Source organism: Drosophila mauritiana, chromosome 2R, assembly GCF_004382145.1.
Source record: "Drosophila mauritiana strain mau12 chromosome 2R, ASM438214v1, whole genome shotgun sequence".
In the NCBI taxonomy this organism is placed as follows: Eukaryota; Metazoa; Arthropoda; class Insecta; order Diptera; family Drosophilidae; genus Drosophila; species Drosophila mauritiana.
In genome coordinates this window covers 12,412,980-12,432,251 of record NC_046668.1, presented here as the reverse complement: position 1 = coordinate 12,432,251, position 19,272 = coordinate 12,412,980, and the positions used below count along the sequence as shown (strand labels likewise).

General features: G+C 40.4%; 1 protein-coding gene and 1 long non-coding RNA gene across 4 annotated transcripts in view; one reads left to right on the top strand and one right to left on the bottom strand.

The window, feature by feature from the left end:
- LOC117138040 (neurogenic protein mastermind) overlaps positions 1 to 19,272 on the bottom strand; it is a 70,267-nt gene that overhangs the window by 50,380 nt on the left and 615 nt on the right. The window contains exons 2-3 of one of the 3 annotated variants that reach the window (XM_033299851.1): positions 18,990 to 19,102; positions 82 to 1,121 (exon numbers count right to left, since the gene is read on the bottom strand). In XM_033299851.1, the coding sequence (XP_033155742.1) occupies positions 82 to 795 (714 nt within the window). In that variant the 5' untranslated portion in view covers positions 796 to 1,121; positions 18,990 to 19,102. Of the gene's footprint in view, positions 1 to 81; positions 1,122 to 1,716; positions 1,737 to 18,989; positions 19,103 to 19,272 lie in introns of those variants that run through there. The other 2 variants (XM_033299850.1, XM_033299852.1) reach the window with 2 other exon arrangements.
- Positions 16,298 to 18,999, top strand: LOC117138042. Its single transcript, XR_004459176.1, has 3 exons — positions 16,298 to 17,464; positions 17,565 to 18,027; positions 18,391 to 18,999. It is a non-coding gene; the product is annotated as an uncharacterized LOC117138042 (long non-coding RNA).

Here is a 19,272-nt window from a genome sequence, read left to right as displayed (position 1 = left end):
TGAAATCATAGCTAGTATTCAAAAGATGTCCAAAAGTAAAACCTTATACATATATAAGGACATTGAGTCCTTGAAACTCACCACATGAACACTGCTCTGCAGCTGTCCGGCTAACATGGTCTGGGCCTGCTGATGTTGCTGGTGTTGCTGATGCTGCTGATGCTGCTGCTGCTGTTGGTGCTGCTGCTGCTGATGCTGCTGCGAGGGATCGGGCAGCTTCTTGTCGGTCTTCTTGGCCGCCCGCTTGTTCTTGCTCTCGAGGAAGCGCTTCTGGAGGACGGTGGTCTCCTGGTTCTGCTGCTCGCAGACGGTATTGAAGGCCTGCTCATAGCGTGGCACGCAATCCGTCTGCCGGCGGCGGTAGTTCTCCATGCGGCGTCGCAGCCGATCGACGACCGGCATCCTCTTGGTGGGCATAGTGTCGCACGGAGCGTTGGGTACCGCTCCTGGATTCGCAGGGCCGCCAGCTCCGTTGCCGCCAGTGATTCCAGCAATGCCGCCTGTTGCTCCCAGGTTGGCATTGTAGGGCGAGTGTTGCTGTTGCTGCTGCTGCTGTTGTTGCTGCTGCTGCTGCTGCACTTGGATCTGCTGCTGCTGCTGCGCCTGGGCATTGTGCTGCTGCTGTTGCAGTTGCAGCTGCTGTTGCTGCTGCAGATGGAGGCCCAAGTGTTGCTGATGCAACTGGAGATTCAAATGTTGCTGCTGTTGTTGCTGCTGCTGCTGCTGTTGCTGCTGCTGGGCGACGGCGGCTGCTTGGCTGGCGCTCTGGAAAACTGGCAGGCCGCCCGCATCCATAAATGCGTCCGTGGTGAGGCTTTCGCTGGCGCTCGTTGCTTCGCAGCTTTCGTCTCAGTCGGCGACGAACGCTGACGGCGACGAAATCGCGAAGAACAAGGCGGCGACAGCGGCGGCGAATAAATATATATGTGTATATAGGTTGTCTATATCTGATATCGTCCGTGTTGCTAGCAGCGCTGCTGATTGCTGCTGCTGCTGCTATTGCTGTTTCCGCGCTGCACGACCGGAAATGCCTATTCTACGCGGAGAGGTGTTAGGAATATCGCTGCTGCGGCAGGTGAAAGCAGCCACAAGAAAACCAAGTCCACATCCTGTGGCAAGTCCTGTGAAAAGAAAGAAAGGCACAGCTTTAGTTTTATGTTTGATTCTCTTAACTATCTTAGTATGTAACTGTAACTTAAACCTAAGGATATTACTTTATTTCCCGAGTATAAATCATTATTTATAAACTGAATTGATGCCGCCTTAAAGTGGCTTTGCTATCTGTCCCAAGGTCATATTTACGCTATGCAGCTATCGCATTTCTATTCGAATTTAGGCGGTTGTAGATCAGTTCGCAGCTAAACTAAATACGTACGAAGCGATTGATAAGAACCGGAAAGTGAGAGCAATAAAACGAAAGAAAGAGAGAGCGCATAAGTAATGTCAATACAAGTACAATAGTACCTAATACGAGAAACCACAACAAATTAAAAACAAAGTAGATCGACAAACACACTTTCCAAGAACTGATAAAAACAATGCAAGCATACAGTTGAAAAAAATCTATCTACCACTAAGCTTGTTTTATTTCAAGAGTTATCTATAAATTTAAAAGATATTTACAATATAATATAAACTTTACTCCACAGACGAATATAACAGACGTATCTTTACATTTCAGTTATTGAAAAAAGTATCTGAGAAGTTGTTTTTTACATTAGGTAATCCTTGTATTGATCATCCTATGAGATTGATCTTCATATATGTATCTACGTGAGCTAACTTTATTCTGTATTTAGTTTTGAACGTCTTTTTGCTCAGTGAATCAAGCAAAGCTGATTAAAGCCAATAATCGCTGGCAAAACGCGAGCGGCCGTTGCGCGTTTTCTTATACACATTCGCATTCGCGTGTCTCGAAAAAGCGAGAAACAGAGAACAGAACAGAACCAAACAAAGCCAAATGGAATCGACGTCAAATCGGAATCGGAATCGGGATTGAGAGACTGACAACAAACACAACTGGCCTGCGCCGCGTCTGGCGGTTGAATGAATGACTGATGGACGGAGCGAGCGGTTGGCACACGGCGAGCGGTTGGAGCTCGGTGGTGCTTTCGATGGCTTGGCTGTGGGCTTGGACGGTGCCGAGAAATCGGTGGTGCCGAGTGCGCCGAGTGGAGCTACATGGGCTCCACCACCACAGCGAACGACAGCCGACGACGACGAACTTTGGATGTTGCAGAGGCGCAAATGAGCAGAAAAACCTTTGGCAACTTATGATGACTGATGGGCAATACTCGTACAGCAGAGCCCTTATAAATTATTATTTTAATTTTTGCAATCTTATCTTTAATATCAAGATTTTCTATACAACTTAAAATACATATTTATATTTATAATTTATATCATATAATAGAAGTCCCGCATGTCCCATTTATGGAAGTCAGCCTGTATAGGCTGTGCGGCACGTGGATGAAAGGGGGTGGAACCATCGGGGTGATGCAGGCAAATTAAGCTGTAAACAAGAGGCGAGATGAGAAGGCTAAGCCAAGACCCTAAAGCCCAAACCCCTCGGCTGCAGTGGAAGGAAACTGGTTTTGGGCCTTCAGTTCAAGTCGAAAAGTCGGGAACCTTTGGAAACGCCAGCGCGACTTTACTCGCGTTCGAAACAAAAACAATAATAATCCACTCGCATACAAGCGAACGGCGGTTTGGCCGAACCGAATACCAGGCGCGCAGCAATTGCAGGCGGTGAAAGCGGCCGAGCGGGAGAATGGGTGGCTGGGGAAGCGAGAAGGCAACTGGCGAGTGCGAATGAGCGAGACAGCTGGGCTGTTGCTCTCAGCAGGTGAGAGTGGGAGTGTGCGAGTAAGCAAGTTATGTTATGCTGTGTACAGAACAATGCTGTAAACGAGTGAGCGCATTTGAGTGATAGAGTGACTGAGTGAAAGAGTAACGAAATCTAACGACACTCGGAAGAAGAAAAAAGGGTCAGCGAGTTATAGAAGAGCGATTTGTTTGCTATTCTTTGCTAATGTTGTTATTGTTATCGCTACTGGGTTTAATTAAAAAACAAAACTCCGTTAACCCATTGAGGTAGGTGTCAAATGAAACGGAAAGACAGCTGCATACCATGCATGATAAGACGAAAACACACGTAATCACGAAATGCTTCTCATTTATAGAAATTTGAAATCAGCGACGAAAAATAAAAATCTTAGAAAATTACAAATGAGGCAGGGCTTTTTATATACAAATTATAATTTTTTTTGGCAAGTTTGCTTTTTTTGGTTGATAATTTCTTCGATAAAGACAGCACTTTAATTCAAGTTTTATATAAAATTGTTAGCCAGATAAGAAAATAATTATGTCTTGAGGAAACAAGTGTTATTTATATTCGATTGGAATTTTTAATTAAATTGCTTTCTTGGGACATCATTAATTTTTGGCCACATCTCTTGTGGAAGTTGCGGAAAACAGTTTTCATCGGCGTCGCATGCCGAAATCGACAAGAGCCATTAAATTTCTATTCCATAAATTCTTTAGAAAAGCCACTTTCTTGACAAGCAGCAAAAACTTTATGAACCATATGATTAATTTCTGTTAATGTCTCGACATTTTATTACGATTTAAGGCGAGTGCGATAACTTGTAAGTAAAAACATATTTCTGGGTACAGTGGAACGCCATAGGTAATTCGCGAAAAAGAGATTTAAGATATATTGAAGAATTACTATTGAAGAATATTACTAAATATTTTATTAACACATAACAGATCACATATTCTTCTACATTCAAAAACCCATACATAACAAACGTAATATCTCTGTTAAATTTAAAAGTTACTGCATAAAATCATCTTCAGCATTTAATGCTCGCCAAATTGGAAACTAAATCCAGTACCATTTTATCTAACAGATTTTTACCCAATGATCTCAATTCCAAATAGAGCGCCAACAAAAGAGAGCACCACATTTGTATACACACGCAATCGCAGAAACAGTTTGAGAGCGAGAGAGCAAAACACGAGGCTCCACTGTTAAAGCTTCCGTGAGACTTTAACATCGACCGGCGGACACGAAAACATTGCAAAATCGGCGCGAATTAAAAAATCGCCGGCGACGACAGAAACGCGACAGAAACGGACGATAGTCCGTCTCGCGTTTCTCGCAGCGCCCAAAACCGAAAAACAGCGTGCGGCATTTGATGCGGAATCGCATTGAATCCGAAACAGAGCCAGATGTGAAACGGCGGCGACTTACGTCGCGCGTCTATCGCAAAAACGAACAGGCGCCCAGCGGCGGCAGCAGCGCGATTCCGGTGCGTTTTTAGTCGCCGCTGTTGGTGCTCAAAACGGTACTGCAAAATGAGCGTAAGATTTTTGAGCAAGAGCGAAGAGAGCGAGAGCGAACTATTTTATTTTGTCTTCATGCGCAAGTGTGTGTATGTGTGTGAGTATGCTGCGAGCTCCACAGAAAACTATTTGTACATAGAAATTGGAATTCAAATTTAATTCAAAATAGTATTGATGGCATTTTTACAAAATGTACTAATATGTAGTAACTCAACTACATGAAAAAAAATGTAAAACAGCTGATTGTTCAAAAGTTGTTAAGATTTGAGAACTTATTGATAAGTATTCTTTTATTATAAACAAAAATATTAATCACGACATCGGTAATGCATTGACTATTATTTATCAATAAAAATATCAAAACTAGGTACAATACAAGTCATAGTAAATTAAAAATGTATGGCATTTGCATTTAAATAATACATTGACGTAAACATCGAAGCTGCTTATATAATTTCATGCAGTACTATTTTATCTGATTATCCGATCATAAAACGCCCGTCAGCATGGGAATTAATGAATTAATTTGGTAGCTGCAAAAACCGCTCGCGTTTCCAAACGCAAGGCGAAAAAAATGCGGTTTTAAACGCGACCGGCGAGAAGATACATTTTATTGCAAATGGAGAAGCGGCGAAGAAGGCTGAAAGCCGTCGGCTGGCTGAAACGTCTGTTGGCCCATGAGAAAACGACGCCAAACAAAATGGTGCCGCCTCCGGTGACGAAAGCGACAAGCCAACTCTAACTAGCCAAGTTACTAACAACCAACAACGAACGACTAACGACAAACGCAACGCACAAAGAGAACGACAAACGACGGCGGCGACAAAAAGTCAATTTTATCGGAAACTAACAGGCTGCAAGCAGCCGGAGAAAGCAATGCAAAGCTGGGGCGGAAAAGCCAAGGCGGACTTTCCACCTTTTCACGTTTGGCTGGCCTGGAAAAGCTCTCTTTCTCTATTGCCTCTATGGCTCGGCAGCGCTGGGCGCCTAATCCGAATTGCGAGAAAGATCCGCTTTTCGAGCCAAAAACCATCGAAAAGCCTGGCAAGCGCACAGCTCGCACAAATTTTCCGCCCAGAGCCACGCCCCCGGAATTCGGAGTGCCGCCCACCTGGATGTCCGGGCCAAAATCCAAGCCATCCGGCCGGGACAAAGGCGAGCGGCAGACTGAGGGAAAATCGAGGAAAATTTTGAAGCCAAACCGCAGAAAGAGCTGGAGAAAAGTAGATGGGTATGCTGCTTTCGCTGGGGGCGTGGCGGTGGGAGGTGGGGTATTTATTCGAAAAGTGGGCGGTGCTTGGGTGGAAAGTACAGAACCAACATCTCCACGCAATTAACTTGATTGTCTCTGCACATGCGCCTTGGGGAGAACTCCCAATCGTGTACTATATTTATCCAAATCGCTATCGTATTAGTTTGGCTTTCACATAAATTGTCGAATTTTACCGTTTTATGATCAAGCTGTAAAAGTTATTAAATATTAATTAGGTTAACTATTAGGAAAACAAAATAGGCTACACTTGAATAGAAATAGAGCAATCAAGATTATTATTACTTACGCTAATTAGATTATTTTATTAGTTTATGTTTTATAAGTTTCTTATAATTTAATAAGAATATAATCTCATATACTTTGCGAACGTGCATAAATTGAAATACGAGCAAAAATGTATAAATAAAATTGATAAGAAAATCATCTTATCAAGCCATGTGCGAAGTAATTCATTTGAAAAAGCAGCTCTATACAACCGGAAATGGCATTTCTGTATTCAGTTTTCCCAGCTAAATTCTGATTCTATATCATTTCAAAAAGAAGATAACACATTGAATCGCAGGATTTAAGTTCACACGCAGGGCGAAACCGCAAGCATTCGCCATGATATATAAATAAAAATCAAGGAAAGCCCACAAGTAGATGCAAATTGTTGTCCAGCTGCAGCTGCAGTAACAACAGCAACACATCAGCAGCAACAGCAGCAACTTCGCCTCCAGCAACATCAAACAGCAATCGCAGCAACAACAGGTCCCGAAACAGATGTCGTGCGATTTTTTGTAGAATGGTGGCATGTTGGGGCTGAGGAGTGAAGGTGCGGAGTATCTTGCAACAGCTGCAACATGCAACATTATCGTCCATGCTGCTGCAACATTGCAGAGGGCGCCACTGTTGTTGTTCCATGCCACCAGCGATGCGGCGCTCAGAAAAGCCAGCCTGCTGGTACAGTGGTAAAATGCTAAAGTGGCAAGTGCCCCACCGGCGGGATACACCCCTCCAGTACCAGTATTCAGTGTTCCTCGCCCGGTTTTTTCCTCGCTAGTGTTCGAAAAAACAAAAACAAATCGCACAGTCTTCTTCTAGCAAAGTTTCGAACACAGAAGTCAGGCTCTGCCGCTGCCTATGTTGTTGTTTTTCTTTTTGGAGTAACTCAGAGCAAAGACCCAAAATGAGAGTGAGAGATGAGAGGATACAAAATCAGAGTAAAGAAAAACCGCTCTAAAAATTGGTGGGATATGCATATCTTTTTTAGTGTTTATTTAATTTATATTTGTTGATTTAATAATTTAACATTATGTAAGAAATTAAACGTAATGTAATTGATGATTTTTAGATTATTAGATTAAAAAAATTAGGCACGCCGCACTATTTTTTTAAAATAAGTTTTCATGCGTTTCTCTTTTCTTTTCTTCTTTTCAAAGAATATACAAATGGATTAGCATGAAAATTTCAATTTTAATTTTAGATAGAATTAGATAGAAATAATAGATGCCAATTGGATTTTTTATGGGACATAATAAGTCTTTTAATTGCAATAGATAGTTATTGTTCTGTACAAGAGCACATCCCGATTGAAGTAGATTCTTTTGAAGAGGATACAGAAAGTATTTATACCCGTTACTCGTAGAGTAGAAGGGTATACTAGATTCGTTGGAAAGTATGTAACAGGCAGAAGGAAGCGTTGCCGACTATAAGCCGCGGAGTTACTTTATTAGCCGCTACTGAAAGTCAAAGTTTCTTTAAAGGATTTAAATTTGAATTTGACAGATACTTTTGGATCCTAAAACTAAGCTGTGCTGCAAAATCCAATACCTAAAGAGTTCATTATGATTAGGGTTTGTTTGAACAAGAAAAATTCCCAATATTTGCGGAAGTCATGTGATGACTTTAAAATCTAATAAGATAAGGGGTTATCATGGGGTCATTATGTTCATAATTATGTTGTTATCAAATGGGAACTTGGACACCGCGAATTTATTTCTAAAATCGCTCATAGCACAAACTTCCAATAGTTCTCGATGTTTGCCCAACTATGTCTCATATAGAGATCGCACTGTTCTCGACTTTTTGGAACCCGTCTCTGCACAGCTGCCTGCACCCATTTAACCCATGTTGTACAACAATTTAACGGCCAACCACTCGCTGAGGCGCTTCTGCATTCTGCCGCTCGAGTCTTCGGCTCGCAGGGGTGACTTTCCACGGTCGGAAAGGAAAACCCATAAAATGAATAGGACAATGAATAAATGCCTGACTGCCTGCCAACTTTAATTAATTTTCTATTTCTGTTTTCATGCCACACGATAGCCGATGAGCCTACCACTTTTCGAACGATTCAAAATTATTCAATACGCTCATGGGGTTAAAGTAAATACAAAAAAAAATATATATATAAATTGGATTATAGTGTTTCAGCCCCTAAAGCCGTTGCATTATTTTTTTTTAAGTGCTTGATCGTTTTGTACAATAAAACGAAATGCTTTTACTTTGATCAGTTATAAGCAAAGTATCTTGAGTAGCGTTCACAGTGTAATTCCGGTTTTTCGCAAGGATATGGCATATTTTGATGAACTTTGGCAAACATACATTTGCGTGTTGGTACTTAAATGTAAATGTACCTGGGCAGGTGCGAGTAATCCGCGAAAGGACTCAGTGCGGAACGAGGCAGCGAGAAGAGAAGCCCATCGCTCGTATGTATCCTCGAAGTCGAACCCACAATTGCTCTTCCGGTTCCATCCCTACCAACGTCCCTTCGTTTTGTGCCCCAGAATTAACCCCTCATTCGCCTGGCCTGTTAATGAAGTCTTAAATTGTCTGTCGTTTCGCAATGCTTTTTGCTAAATTAACAAACAGCGCGCGGAAAACTATAAAAAAAAGAACAAATAAAAAATTAAACGGGGTCCGGTCTCTGCTTTACCCATGTCCCCCCGCCATTCCCCAAATCCCCTCTTATATTGCGCTTAAATATTTATGAGCTACACGTGACGATGGCTGAAAGCCATGAAATTGTCGCTAAGCGATGAGCGGAAAACAAATAAAATTATAACACTTAACTGGAGGAATAACTTGAAAACTTTTCATAAATCGCATTAAAAATAACGACAGTAAAATATTTCCATGCTAAATAGAAGCTTTTACATAAGAAATGCACATAATTAACAGTTTACCATTGCATTCACTTTTTAGATAATAACTTCCTATTATCCTTATTTTTGTTTATTATAGAACATCTGACCTATTAATTAATTAATAAATTTACTCTACTCTTATACACGTTTAAGATGATTTTCCATTCACTAAATGCCATTCAGACATTCTTGTGCCCACAAAACATTTTCTAGTTTTCTATTTATTTTGTTTTATGGGCGCGAAAGTTGATTAACGTTAATTAATTCATGCTGCGAGTGGCGTTTATATTTGAACAAATTGGAACTAAACGAGATGTTCGAGTGCCCGGAAATGCACACAAACATTCAAACAAACCGCACACACACACACTCAGAACCGATGAGATACAAGATGCAAACACACAGATACAATGTTTGACCCAGTAATTAAGGCGTGTTTAGCAGGCGCATTTCATGAGGCTAATTAATGAAGTTCAGTCCATCAGCATGCAGCTTCATATCGCCCTCCCGCTCTGCATTTCCCATCTCTGTCTTCTTGGCAACCTGTTTTCCCTTGGTCTTGTGTACACAACAAAAGCAATTTCAGGGAAAACATTTCTCTCCCATTTTTCTAGTATTTTTTCTTTCTCTATTTTCCTCAGTTACTTAGTAGATGCAACCAAAAACGCCACAGGCTTGTAAGCGCAAACAAATTAAACGCAGCAAAGGCAAGAGAGATTTCTGTGCATACAGAAATACAGTAAAACTTGTTGAAGAAGAACAGTCTAAGCCAAAGTTCGGAAAATTACATATATGCGCCATGAGCTATTTAAATATCTATCCAACATATAATCTATAAAATATATGATTTAGAAATTTAGTTTTGTAGTGTAAAATGTTAAAGTATTTAAGTGTTTGAAAAGGATAAGATATCTAAGATATCTATCTAAAATCAGATATATGGCGAAATATTTGTGCATAATAAGTAATTATACTTTCTTTTCAAGAGTATAAGTTCGCGTTATGCAATACCAATTACGTATTATTACGAAAAACTTTATTATCTTTACATATTTCATCTTTTAGGCATAAATAAGCTAGAATCCAAAGTCTGGTTTATTTAGCGAATTATAATAATACAATTCAGTTTAGAACACAGTGATCATTGGGATGCCAAACTATTCGTTTTTAGCTAAAAGAAGTTCGACCCCATTTTTTAAAAAACCGATGACAGCAACAAAAATCGAAGGAAGCCGCACAAAAATGTTCAACAAAACAGGGACGCCGGCAGCGCAGTAGCAGCGCAGCAGCAGAGGCAGCAGCGTGGGAGTTTCGTTAACAGCTGTACCCCAAAACACGACGCCTCTCTCGCTCTTTCTCGCACTCTCTTTTGTTCTCTCTGCACGTAACAACATCCCTGCGTCACACGTTGTTATTGTTGTAGCTGTTTGTTCCTGCGGACTGTTGTTGTTGCTGGTGCTGCTGATGTTCCTGCGCTGCCGCTGCCTAAGTTGTTGTTGGCTTTTTGTCACAGGTCGTTGCACTACCAATACCCATGCAACAAAGAGAGCGACGTACGCTGTACAGTGTGACACATGCAGGCCGCTCGGACGGCAGTCGTCGACAAAAGGCAGCAGCAGCAACAACAGCGGCAGCATCAGCCACCCCCTCCACCACCCCTATGCGCCCTAAAAAACCTACGTAAGCCACTGACCATCCAAAAACCCCACGAGTGATGCGAATATATCTAGTACGTGAGTGCGGTATCTAGCAGATACTTTATCCTGCAGATACTTTAATGCAAAATTCTTAATGGGTGCAAATAAAATAGAAAATTCAATGCCAAAACAATATATATGTTAGTTATTATTAATTATTATGTTTAAGTACTCTACAACTAATTAATTTAAAATAAAATAAAAAAAAAGTAATCCAAACTATGTAGTATATTAATAGTTTAAATCGTTTTCAGAGGTGAATTGACCATTTTTTATAAGATACTTCAAATCACAAACTAAAACATTAAGCTAAGCAAACACATAAAATCATATCTCGCCAGATAATTAAGGTCATAGCAACAAATTAGATATCTCTACCAATGTCTGAACATCATTCAAACGACTCAATAAAGTAAGGAATAGCAAATTTCGCGTGCTTCACACAATTTTTATTGTAATTTTTATACGCCTCCAAAGTACGCACACATAACGATAAGAAAACTTTCCATAACAACTGAGAAAAGTGTATTGACATTTCGATCATTGTTGCTTAAGACCTGTTCGCACCTCCCCAAACTGTCCCATAAATTGACAATCTTGAAATGGAAATTTCCTATGCCAATCTTCTAGCTGAATTCGTTTGCTTGGAAATGCAAATGCACAAGGGTATAAAGAATCCGGCCATAAATATGTAATGAATCAAGTGGCTGCAGGTACCCATTAAAAAGGCCCAATTAAAACCAAGTGCAAATCTTGCTGGCAGATCAAGGAGTTATTTTCCCCATTAATCCTTTCGAATATATTTTTTTTTTTGCAGGGGAACTGTTGGAAAACCATTTTAAAGAATATACTCAAGTGGTACGAAAAAAAAAAAATTGCTCTGTGATTATTTTGTGTATCTCGCGGGGCATAAAAGAAAAGCATTCAAATGAACTTTCCTCGCTGGTATGGTTGTTGTTGTTGTTGTTGTTGTTGTTGTTGTTGTTGTTGTTGTTGTTGTTGTTGTTGTTGTTGTTGTACGTGGCACAAGTGCGGCCGCATGCTCAAGCACACACCCATACACCCAAAGAAGGAACCAGAAAACGTGTTGAGTGGCAAAAAAAAAAAAAAACGTAATAATAATAATAATAAAAAACAAGAATGAACGCTTCTGTCGTAGCCTAGACCAAGTTGATACCCGCTAGTTACTGACCATTTAGAATCAGCTTTCTTCTTTCACTGAAAACTTAATGGCATGAGAGTGTAAAAAAGTGCATTAGTTATTTTTAACAAAGCCATTTAGAAACTGAAGGAACACATTTTATAACCACTAAATTTTTAAGGACTTGGCTTAAACGTTCTTTACTTTGATAACTACTGATTACATTTTATTATCGAGCATTAATCTGATGGATTTCAATGATCAATCGTGACATCTTTCTCTCTTACGCAAAACCTATATACCCTACGTAATGTTCGTGTGACGGGTATAAAATCAAGTAAAGAATACCAAACAAAAACAAGTCAAACAGAGATAGGGCTCTTTCCGTCTAACAATTTCATATTCAACATATTCCCCACCTTTTTCACCCTTTTTCCAGGCAATTAGATTTTTTTCGCAAAACCTGAGTGTTTCCCCAAAACATTCGCTTTTCCCCGCATCCCAATTTAAAGTTTGTGATTTTAAATGATTAATGTTTTAAGTCAAGATTTCGTACAATGATTGATTAATTAACGTTGACAACCCGAACGGCAGAGAAGAAAAAATTGGCGACACACGCACACCCTTTCCATAAACACAACCACACACACACACACACCAACACAAAGGCGCACTCTTTTGGTTGTCCAGTTTTCCATGACTTCTTTTTTAGTTAATAAATTGACTTCCATTTTCGTTACGGTCTTTTCTTATCCCCTTCTTCCATCTTCATGATATTATTGTTCCCGTTGCGTTTCCCACCCAAAAGCATTTTCCTATGAAATCTGAAACGATGGCTCTGTGGACGTTGATGTGCGTGTGTGTGTGGCCAGGTTTTAGCCTTGATTGATTCAAAACCGAGTTTAGCTAGCCCGAGAAACCGTAAGGGGTAGCAGAGATCAATGCACAGAGAGAAATTAATGTGCACTACATTGTTAAATTGGTAACAAAAAGTTTTTAATTTTCGCTTTTAACCATGTTAAATTAGCTAAAGCTAACTGGTTTTATAAGTTGCAAGATGTACTATTACTATTATTACTCTGGCATTTCTCTCAGTGTTCATATTTCCTTTGCAGTTTGCCACTGTCAATCGAGTCTCTTTCTCACCTCAATTTCGAGCCATATGTGCGTGTGTTTGCAAAGGTGTACACGCAATTAATTATGTTGACAACTGACATCAATTGAAACGCTATCGTAAGGCAATCATCAAACATTAATCGAATGTGACATTCGGCTGGCAATTCTGAACTTTGCCTTTGTTCTCCCAAGAATCCCAGTTAGCTCCTTATACACAAATGCACATAAATTACACGTGAGGAAAGTGATTTTCCTGCTAAGACAAATATCGCTTTGCATGACTAACGTCGATTTTCAGTCATGTAAAGGATATTTAATAGATACTGTTATTTGATTACTGAAGTAACTTGTTTCAAGTGCTTGGCTACTTATTCTACCATTATGATTATTGAATTCAATTAAAATTACATTTGCTCATTGAAAGCAGTTTACATGTTCATGGCTTTCTGCATTCATTTATTAAAACTTGCATCTTTAAACTATGAATTAAGATGCCCCATTGCATGAGATACTTTTTGGGTGATATCAAATGCCGAGGCATTTTACAAAGTCTCCCCCGGAATCGTATGTACCCATAAAATTGGTACTTATAGACAATCGCTGTATAAGTGTGCCACTACATAAATAGATTTCAGTACTGGATTGTTTATACATGCGCATATATAGAATATATTCCCTTATCGGTTCCGTTCTCCCGAAGCGGATCGTAACGACCCCAAAAACGGGGGGGTCTTGATTCCAACTGGCCCCAGATGAATCGAAGACGGATCTCATTACCTGAAACGCTCGCCTTGCATATTCAACAAGATGACTACCAGTTTGTGTGTTGCGACAGATCCCCGAATCGCCAGATACGCCAGTTATCCCCGCCTATATCTGGCCCGATCAACGACCTCTCCCACCCGCGCTCAAAATTCCGTGGGCCAGACACAATGGGCGGCCATTCAGCTTTACGTAATTTCGATATCAGAGAAGCGGCGCAGCACAAACAACAAACAATAAGAAGGCAACACAAAATTGTTTCTTTGAAACAAAAGCACGAAACAGAAAGTGAAAGTCTAATTCAGCGAGAGGGAGACCTAACTAACACAAACCCGAGCGATTGAAGAGGCCACTATGCCGGATTTGGGAGGGTATTGTAATTATGGCCATGCCAAGTGAACTTAATGAGTGCATTTTATAGGGAATCTCAAAATTCACTCTATTCTTCGTGGTTTCACTCGGCGTTTCCATCGCTCCCACCGTCACAATCGAAAGTATCTCGGCATTTTATGGATCTACAATTGTTGCCAGATGTTTTAAACCAGTTTATTTGCCAAAGCCAATTCGAAATCTATAAAAATGTTTATTTATATACTATACAGACAATCGGTGTACACATATATGTATATCTACATACGTGTTTATGCGGTCCATATGTGCAGGAAATTCGATGTCGAGGCGATGCGAGCAAGAGAATATGTTTAGATACAAAAAAAATTTAAATAAATTTTATATAAAAATCCCATAATCACTGCCTCTGATTTGTTGTAAAACAAAGAAAGGCAACTGTTATGGGCGACTTTTGATTGCTCTCACAGTAAAATCCCATGAAAGTAAGCTTAACATTCTTTAAGCTTTATTATGAATTTCAATTAGACACTGAAAGTTAAGTAAAATTAAGCATTTAAAATCAACTTTTATTATATGTTAAGTTGACAAGCTGTACTAACTTAATAAGATTTAGTAGAGTATTAAAACAGAAAGTGAACTAAACTAATTCCCACGCGTCTTATTGAACCAACAAAAGCATCAGGAGTAGAAAAAGCTGCGAACCAAGTTAACAGGTTAACAGCCAACTGCTTTGGTTTGATTTCGACGGTTTCTGCTTTGGCTGGGAGCTAATTAAAAATGCATTCGACTTGGCCAGCTAAGGCGACAACAACAAACAGGGCCGGCCAAAACAGCAGTTTAACCAATTAGCATGTGAGGGCCAACTAAAAGGGCAAACAAATGAATGTAATGAGATGGGCGACTTTTCGATTAGCCGCCTAGCACAAATGAAAACCACCACCCACAGCCACCCCTTTTTCTATACGAATTTGTTGTAGTTTTTTTTCTGCCTGATGCGGAAGATTGCCTAACTAACGGACCGGAAAGTATCTTAAGCAGAGCACAGAGCTGAACAGAGCAGAGTATCTGGCAGATGCGTAAGCGTGCCGGTAGATTTTCGATTCTTCACTCGGCACCCGAACTGAAAAACTGATTTATATTAACCCGAAAAAAGCAAAGAATCTCAAATGAATTTATACTACGACAAAAGGCAACGCACGTTTTGATGTTGTAGATACATTCTGTTCATGTTGTTGCCGCTGCCGCGACGCAAGTACAACGGAAAACGGCGAGCAAGTACAAATACGAGTACGAGTACGAGTACGAGAGTATCTCTCGGGTTTTTCGGACGTGGACGTACGAGTATCTGGTCATGAGTATCTGGTTCCGCGACGCCACTCAGCACGTTCATTATGGCATTTTGTCAGAAACAAATTTCAGAGTCGCTCTCGCCCCGAAAGTGTGCCTGTATCTGAATCCGTATCCGTATCTGTATCTGATGTATCTGTATCTGTGCTTCTGCCGTTGCTGTTGCCTCTGCCGTTGCCCCTGTTGTTGCTGCTGCCGCTGCTGCTGCTGCTGCGGTTTGTTGCGCGATAAGCATACGGATATGTCAGTTAATTATTTGTTTATATTTCGTATTGCCGCGCTCTCTTAAACTGTACAAACTCACTCGCCCCGTTCGTTCATGTGCGATGTACACATTTCGTCGCCATCGATACGCGTTTATGTGGTCTAGACTCTAGAGTCTAGACTCTAGAGCTAAGGGGCTCTACATAGAGAGTGCTATAGCTAGATGTGTACATGGGCACATCTGTATCGTACATTTCGCATATGATTTTCTGCTGATTAAGGCAAAAGCAAACACACCCGGTCCACAAGCCACTGTAGTCTGCTTGATCGCATTGGTTCCCAAATGGGTGCGATGCCTCATGTTCCAAAACCTCTCAAGATTATTTTATACACAAGAATGTGTGTGACCTTACAGTTTTGATTTGAGTTGAATAGGTTTTATTTATAGGTTTTGTTTTGTAAAGTAATCCTTTTACATATATTATACTTTTGTATCAATGGATATCCACGTATTTGTAAATGTTTACAAGTTTAATATAAATGATTATATTATATTATATTATATATATTATATTATTATATTATATTATATAAAACAAGAAAAAAAACCTAACTTTATGAGAAATTAATTACGATTTAAAGAAATGTGCACATTTCCCGGCTATCAATTTCAAATAAAACTTTCAGTACCAGGAGCCACAAATGTTTAAGTAAATTGATATCCTCAACTTTGGTCGTAGCAGCAAGTGCAGCTGCCACCGCGAATGTTGCCGCTGCAGCAACATTCGCGGCAACATTTACAGCAGCAGCCAGAGATGCAGTGGCGCAGCAACAGCGGCAACATGTACAGCGGCAACAGCAGCAAGTTGTGGCAGCAACGAAACAGGCGATAAGGAAGAAAGCATAGGCGGCCAATGCGAATGGGGGAAAATGGCTGGAAAACCGGTGCAGAAATGCCAGTTGCCGTCGCCATCGTCTGTGCCTGCGTCTCGGGCTTTCGCTTGAGATTCGCTTGAGTGTTGCTGGTGCAACAACTTGCAACATGCGGCCACTGCACAATCGTGCGGTGAATGCAGCTGAGCGCCTGCTACAATGCAGCGACCGAACACCTGGAATGGGGCATCCACCTTCGGGATAGCCCGGACTATCCAGCCACAGACACAGCTCCAGCTGCAGCTCCATCCGAAAGAGTCCCATCGTCAACACCCCTCCCCAAAATGCGATTCCCAAGTTCCATCTGCACTCGCATTCCCAGTGTCTCAGGTTGCGATTGCCCGCTTTTGAGGGCTGTTTTGCGGCAGCAGGGATGTTTCCACTCGAGGGTTGGGAATCCAGATATATTGGGTATTGGGCCCAAACCCAAGCACACGAAACGAAAAATAAAACAGCAAACTGTGGGTGAGGCCGCGCTGCTGCACAGGAGAAAAACCCGAAAAAAAAGCGTACAACAAAAGCTCAGCCAAAGCGGAAACCTGTTTTGGCCATCGAGCAAAGTGAGTTGAGTGAGCAAAGAGTTAAGTTGAGCAGCAGCATTGACCCCAACTGACTCAACGACAAAATATGCCACAGAAAAGGACGGCAACAGAGCGTCGGACAGAGATGGCAGACGCACTGAAGGAGATGGAGTTGAAGACTGGAGCCTCGGGAGATCTCTCGTATCCGAATAAATGCAGAACATGGTGCGAAATATTTAATACAAAAATGCTGAAAAGGAGTTTGGCCTGACAAAATAAAGCACCACACTAAACCATGTACAGTGAAATGTTGTTAACTGAAACCGTCATTACTGCATATTTTATTTTTTGCATAAGATGACCTTAGAAAAATACGACACAGTTTCTTAAATTGCGAAAGTAATGGAGGAGGTTTTCAAAATTTCAACATCAACATATGCACTAAAGTTATGGATTTCAAGAATTTAAAGATTAAAAGTTTACGCATTTAAGCTACTTTCATTTGATTATAATTTTTTAATTTAAGTGAACAAAGGCTTCAGTTATATGGGCTCAAAAATGAATTCGTTACAGGAAATTCCAAGGTGCGCAGTTCGCGATACAGAGGCAAACCTGTAGCAGCCAACTGCAGCAGACGAAGCGAGGTGAGGCCAAGTAAACCTGTTTACAGTTCAAACTTCGCATTCGATATATTCGATGTGAACTCTTTTTTGTTGTGCCATAGTAAGTATGTTCGTCTGGCAGGTTCTGGTGCTGCTTCTTCTTGGCCAACCAAGTTGTTTTAAGCCACCTACGAAGTCGAAGCTTAGGCCGGGTTATCTTAAGCTTAATTGGGTCATTCACACGCGCCACTTGCCCGTCGATAGAGATGGATATACGGCTCCAGAGGGAGATAAAGATACAGCTGGAGACACTGCTGAAAAACATACACAACTTTTTCAGCCTAGCAACAACTTCCGGTGTCTTAAAGACGAAACGAACAAGAAACTAAAGACGAGGCATACATTACATGTTAGACCACTCGAAGACGTACATATGCGAAGACGGGGGCAAAACAAACGGCGGCGAACAGAGGGAGATACATGTATGTTAAAAAAGGGAAAGACAAATAATACTGTTTATCAAGTGATGAAAAGCATTTAAAATGTCGAGTATGCCAGGTATTGTGCTTAAATGCATGCCCTTCGTTGGAATGCATCTGATATTGGTAAGGGGATTGTTTAAAAGACATAAGCTGAATGCTGTTATTCATTTTAAAAATATTCAAGCAAAATATACCAATAACTTCCTGTTTTATTATTACATTATGTCATTTAAACAAAAATTCAATACATAATACTTTATTTTAATATTTACTTTGATTTTTTGGAGTTAGAAAAAACAAACGATAATAAAATAAGATGGAATGTTTCGCATAAAAAGTATTTATCTAAGATCCAAAAAAATTAAATAAATCAATATTAAAAGACTCTTTAATATTCGAAGCAATTAAAATTCTTCTTTCCCCAAAAATATATATTGAAATATTTCTCGAATTGGTTTCAAAACTGAAAATTCTAGTATCTTATAGATTGCAGTAACGAAACAACGGTAGTTCTCCCCCACACGGAATGTTTTCTACCTACAAGGATCAAACGAAATCAAAGGATCAATGTTGAAGAAGAAGCAGAGAGAGAGAAAGAGAGAATCAAAGACAGGGCAAAAACAAAGTCATCAGTCCAAAGACAAAGGCAAATAAATGGAGAGACAAAAGAGACGGCCATAAAAACTCAACCGACAACTTCTGGATGTGCGAGGGGGATGGCAAGGGTAGAGCGAGAGAGAGAGGTGTGTGCATCCATCATTTTCTAGGCGATGCAAGCAAAAGCAATAGCAACAACCACAACAATCTGCAGTTTGGTCTTAGGAAATTATTTGGCAATTTCAAAGCCTCGAAAAACTGGTCTTGATCCATTTTTAAAAGCCGAGCTTTGACTCAAGCTTCCCTCAAGCATAAAAACATCAATCATGCGAAGTTCTACACGAAAAGCGCTTCAAGGTCTTATCAAAATGAGAAGAGAAAAAAAGGCATATCAAGACCCGAAATAGAACTGGTTTTGAAATGCAAAAAGCCACCCACACGAAACTAAAACGCTATAAACTAATTAGGCGATAAGAGCGTTAACTTACTTACCCAGAAGCTGTGCTGATAATCCAACTTGATTTTGATTTCCTTTGATTTGCCCTTATTTGTGTTGTTATTTCAACTTAGCATTTATCCAATGCTTTGACTTTTAATCCAACTGCAACAACAACAAGAACGGCACAATTTTATTAGCTGGCCAATGCAACAACAATCAAAAGAGCACAAACTCTCCGCTCTCCTCTCTCGATGTCTTTGTGTGTGTGCAAAAATCAAAACAAAACACGGCAAAAACACTTAAAACTCAAAGAGAGCGAATGAGAGAATGAG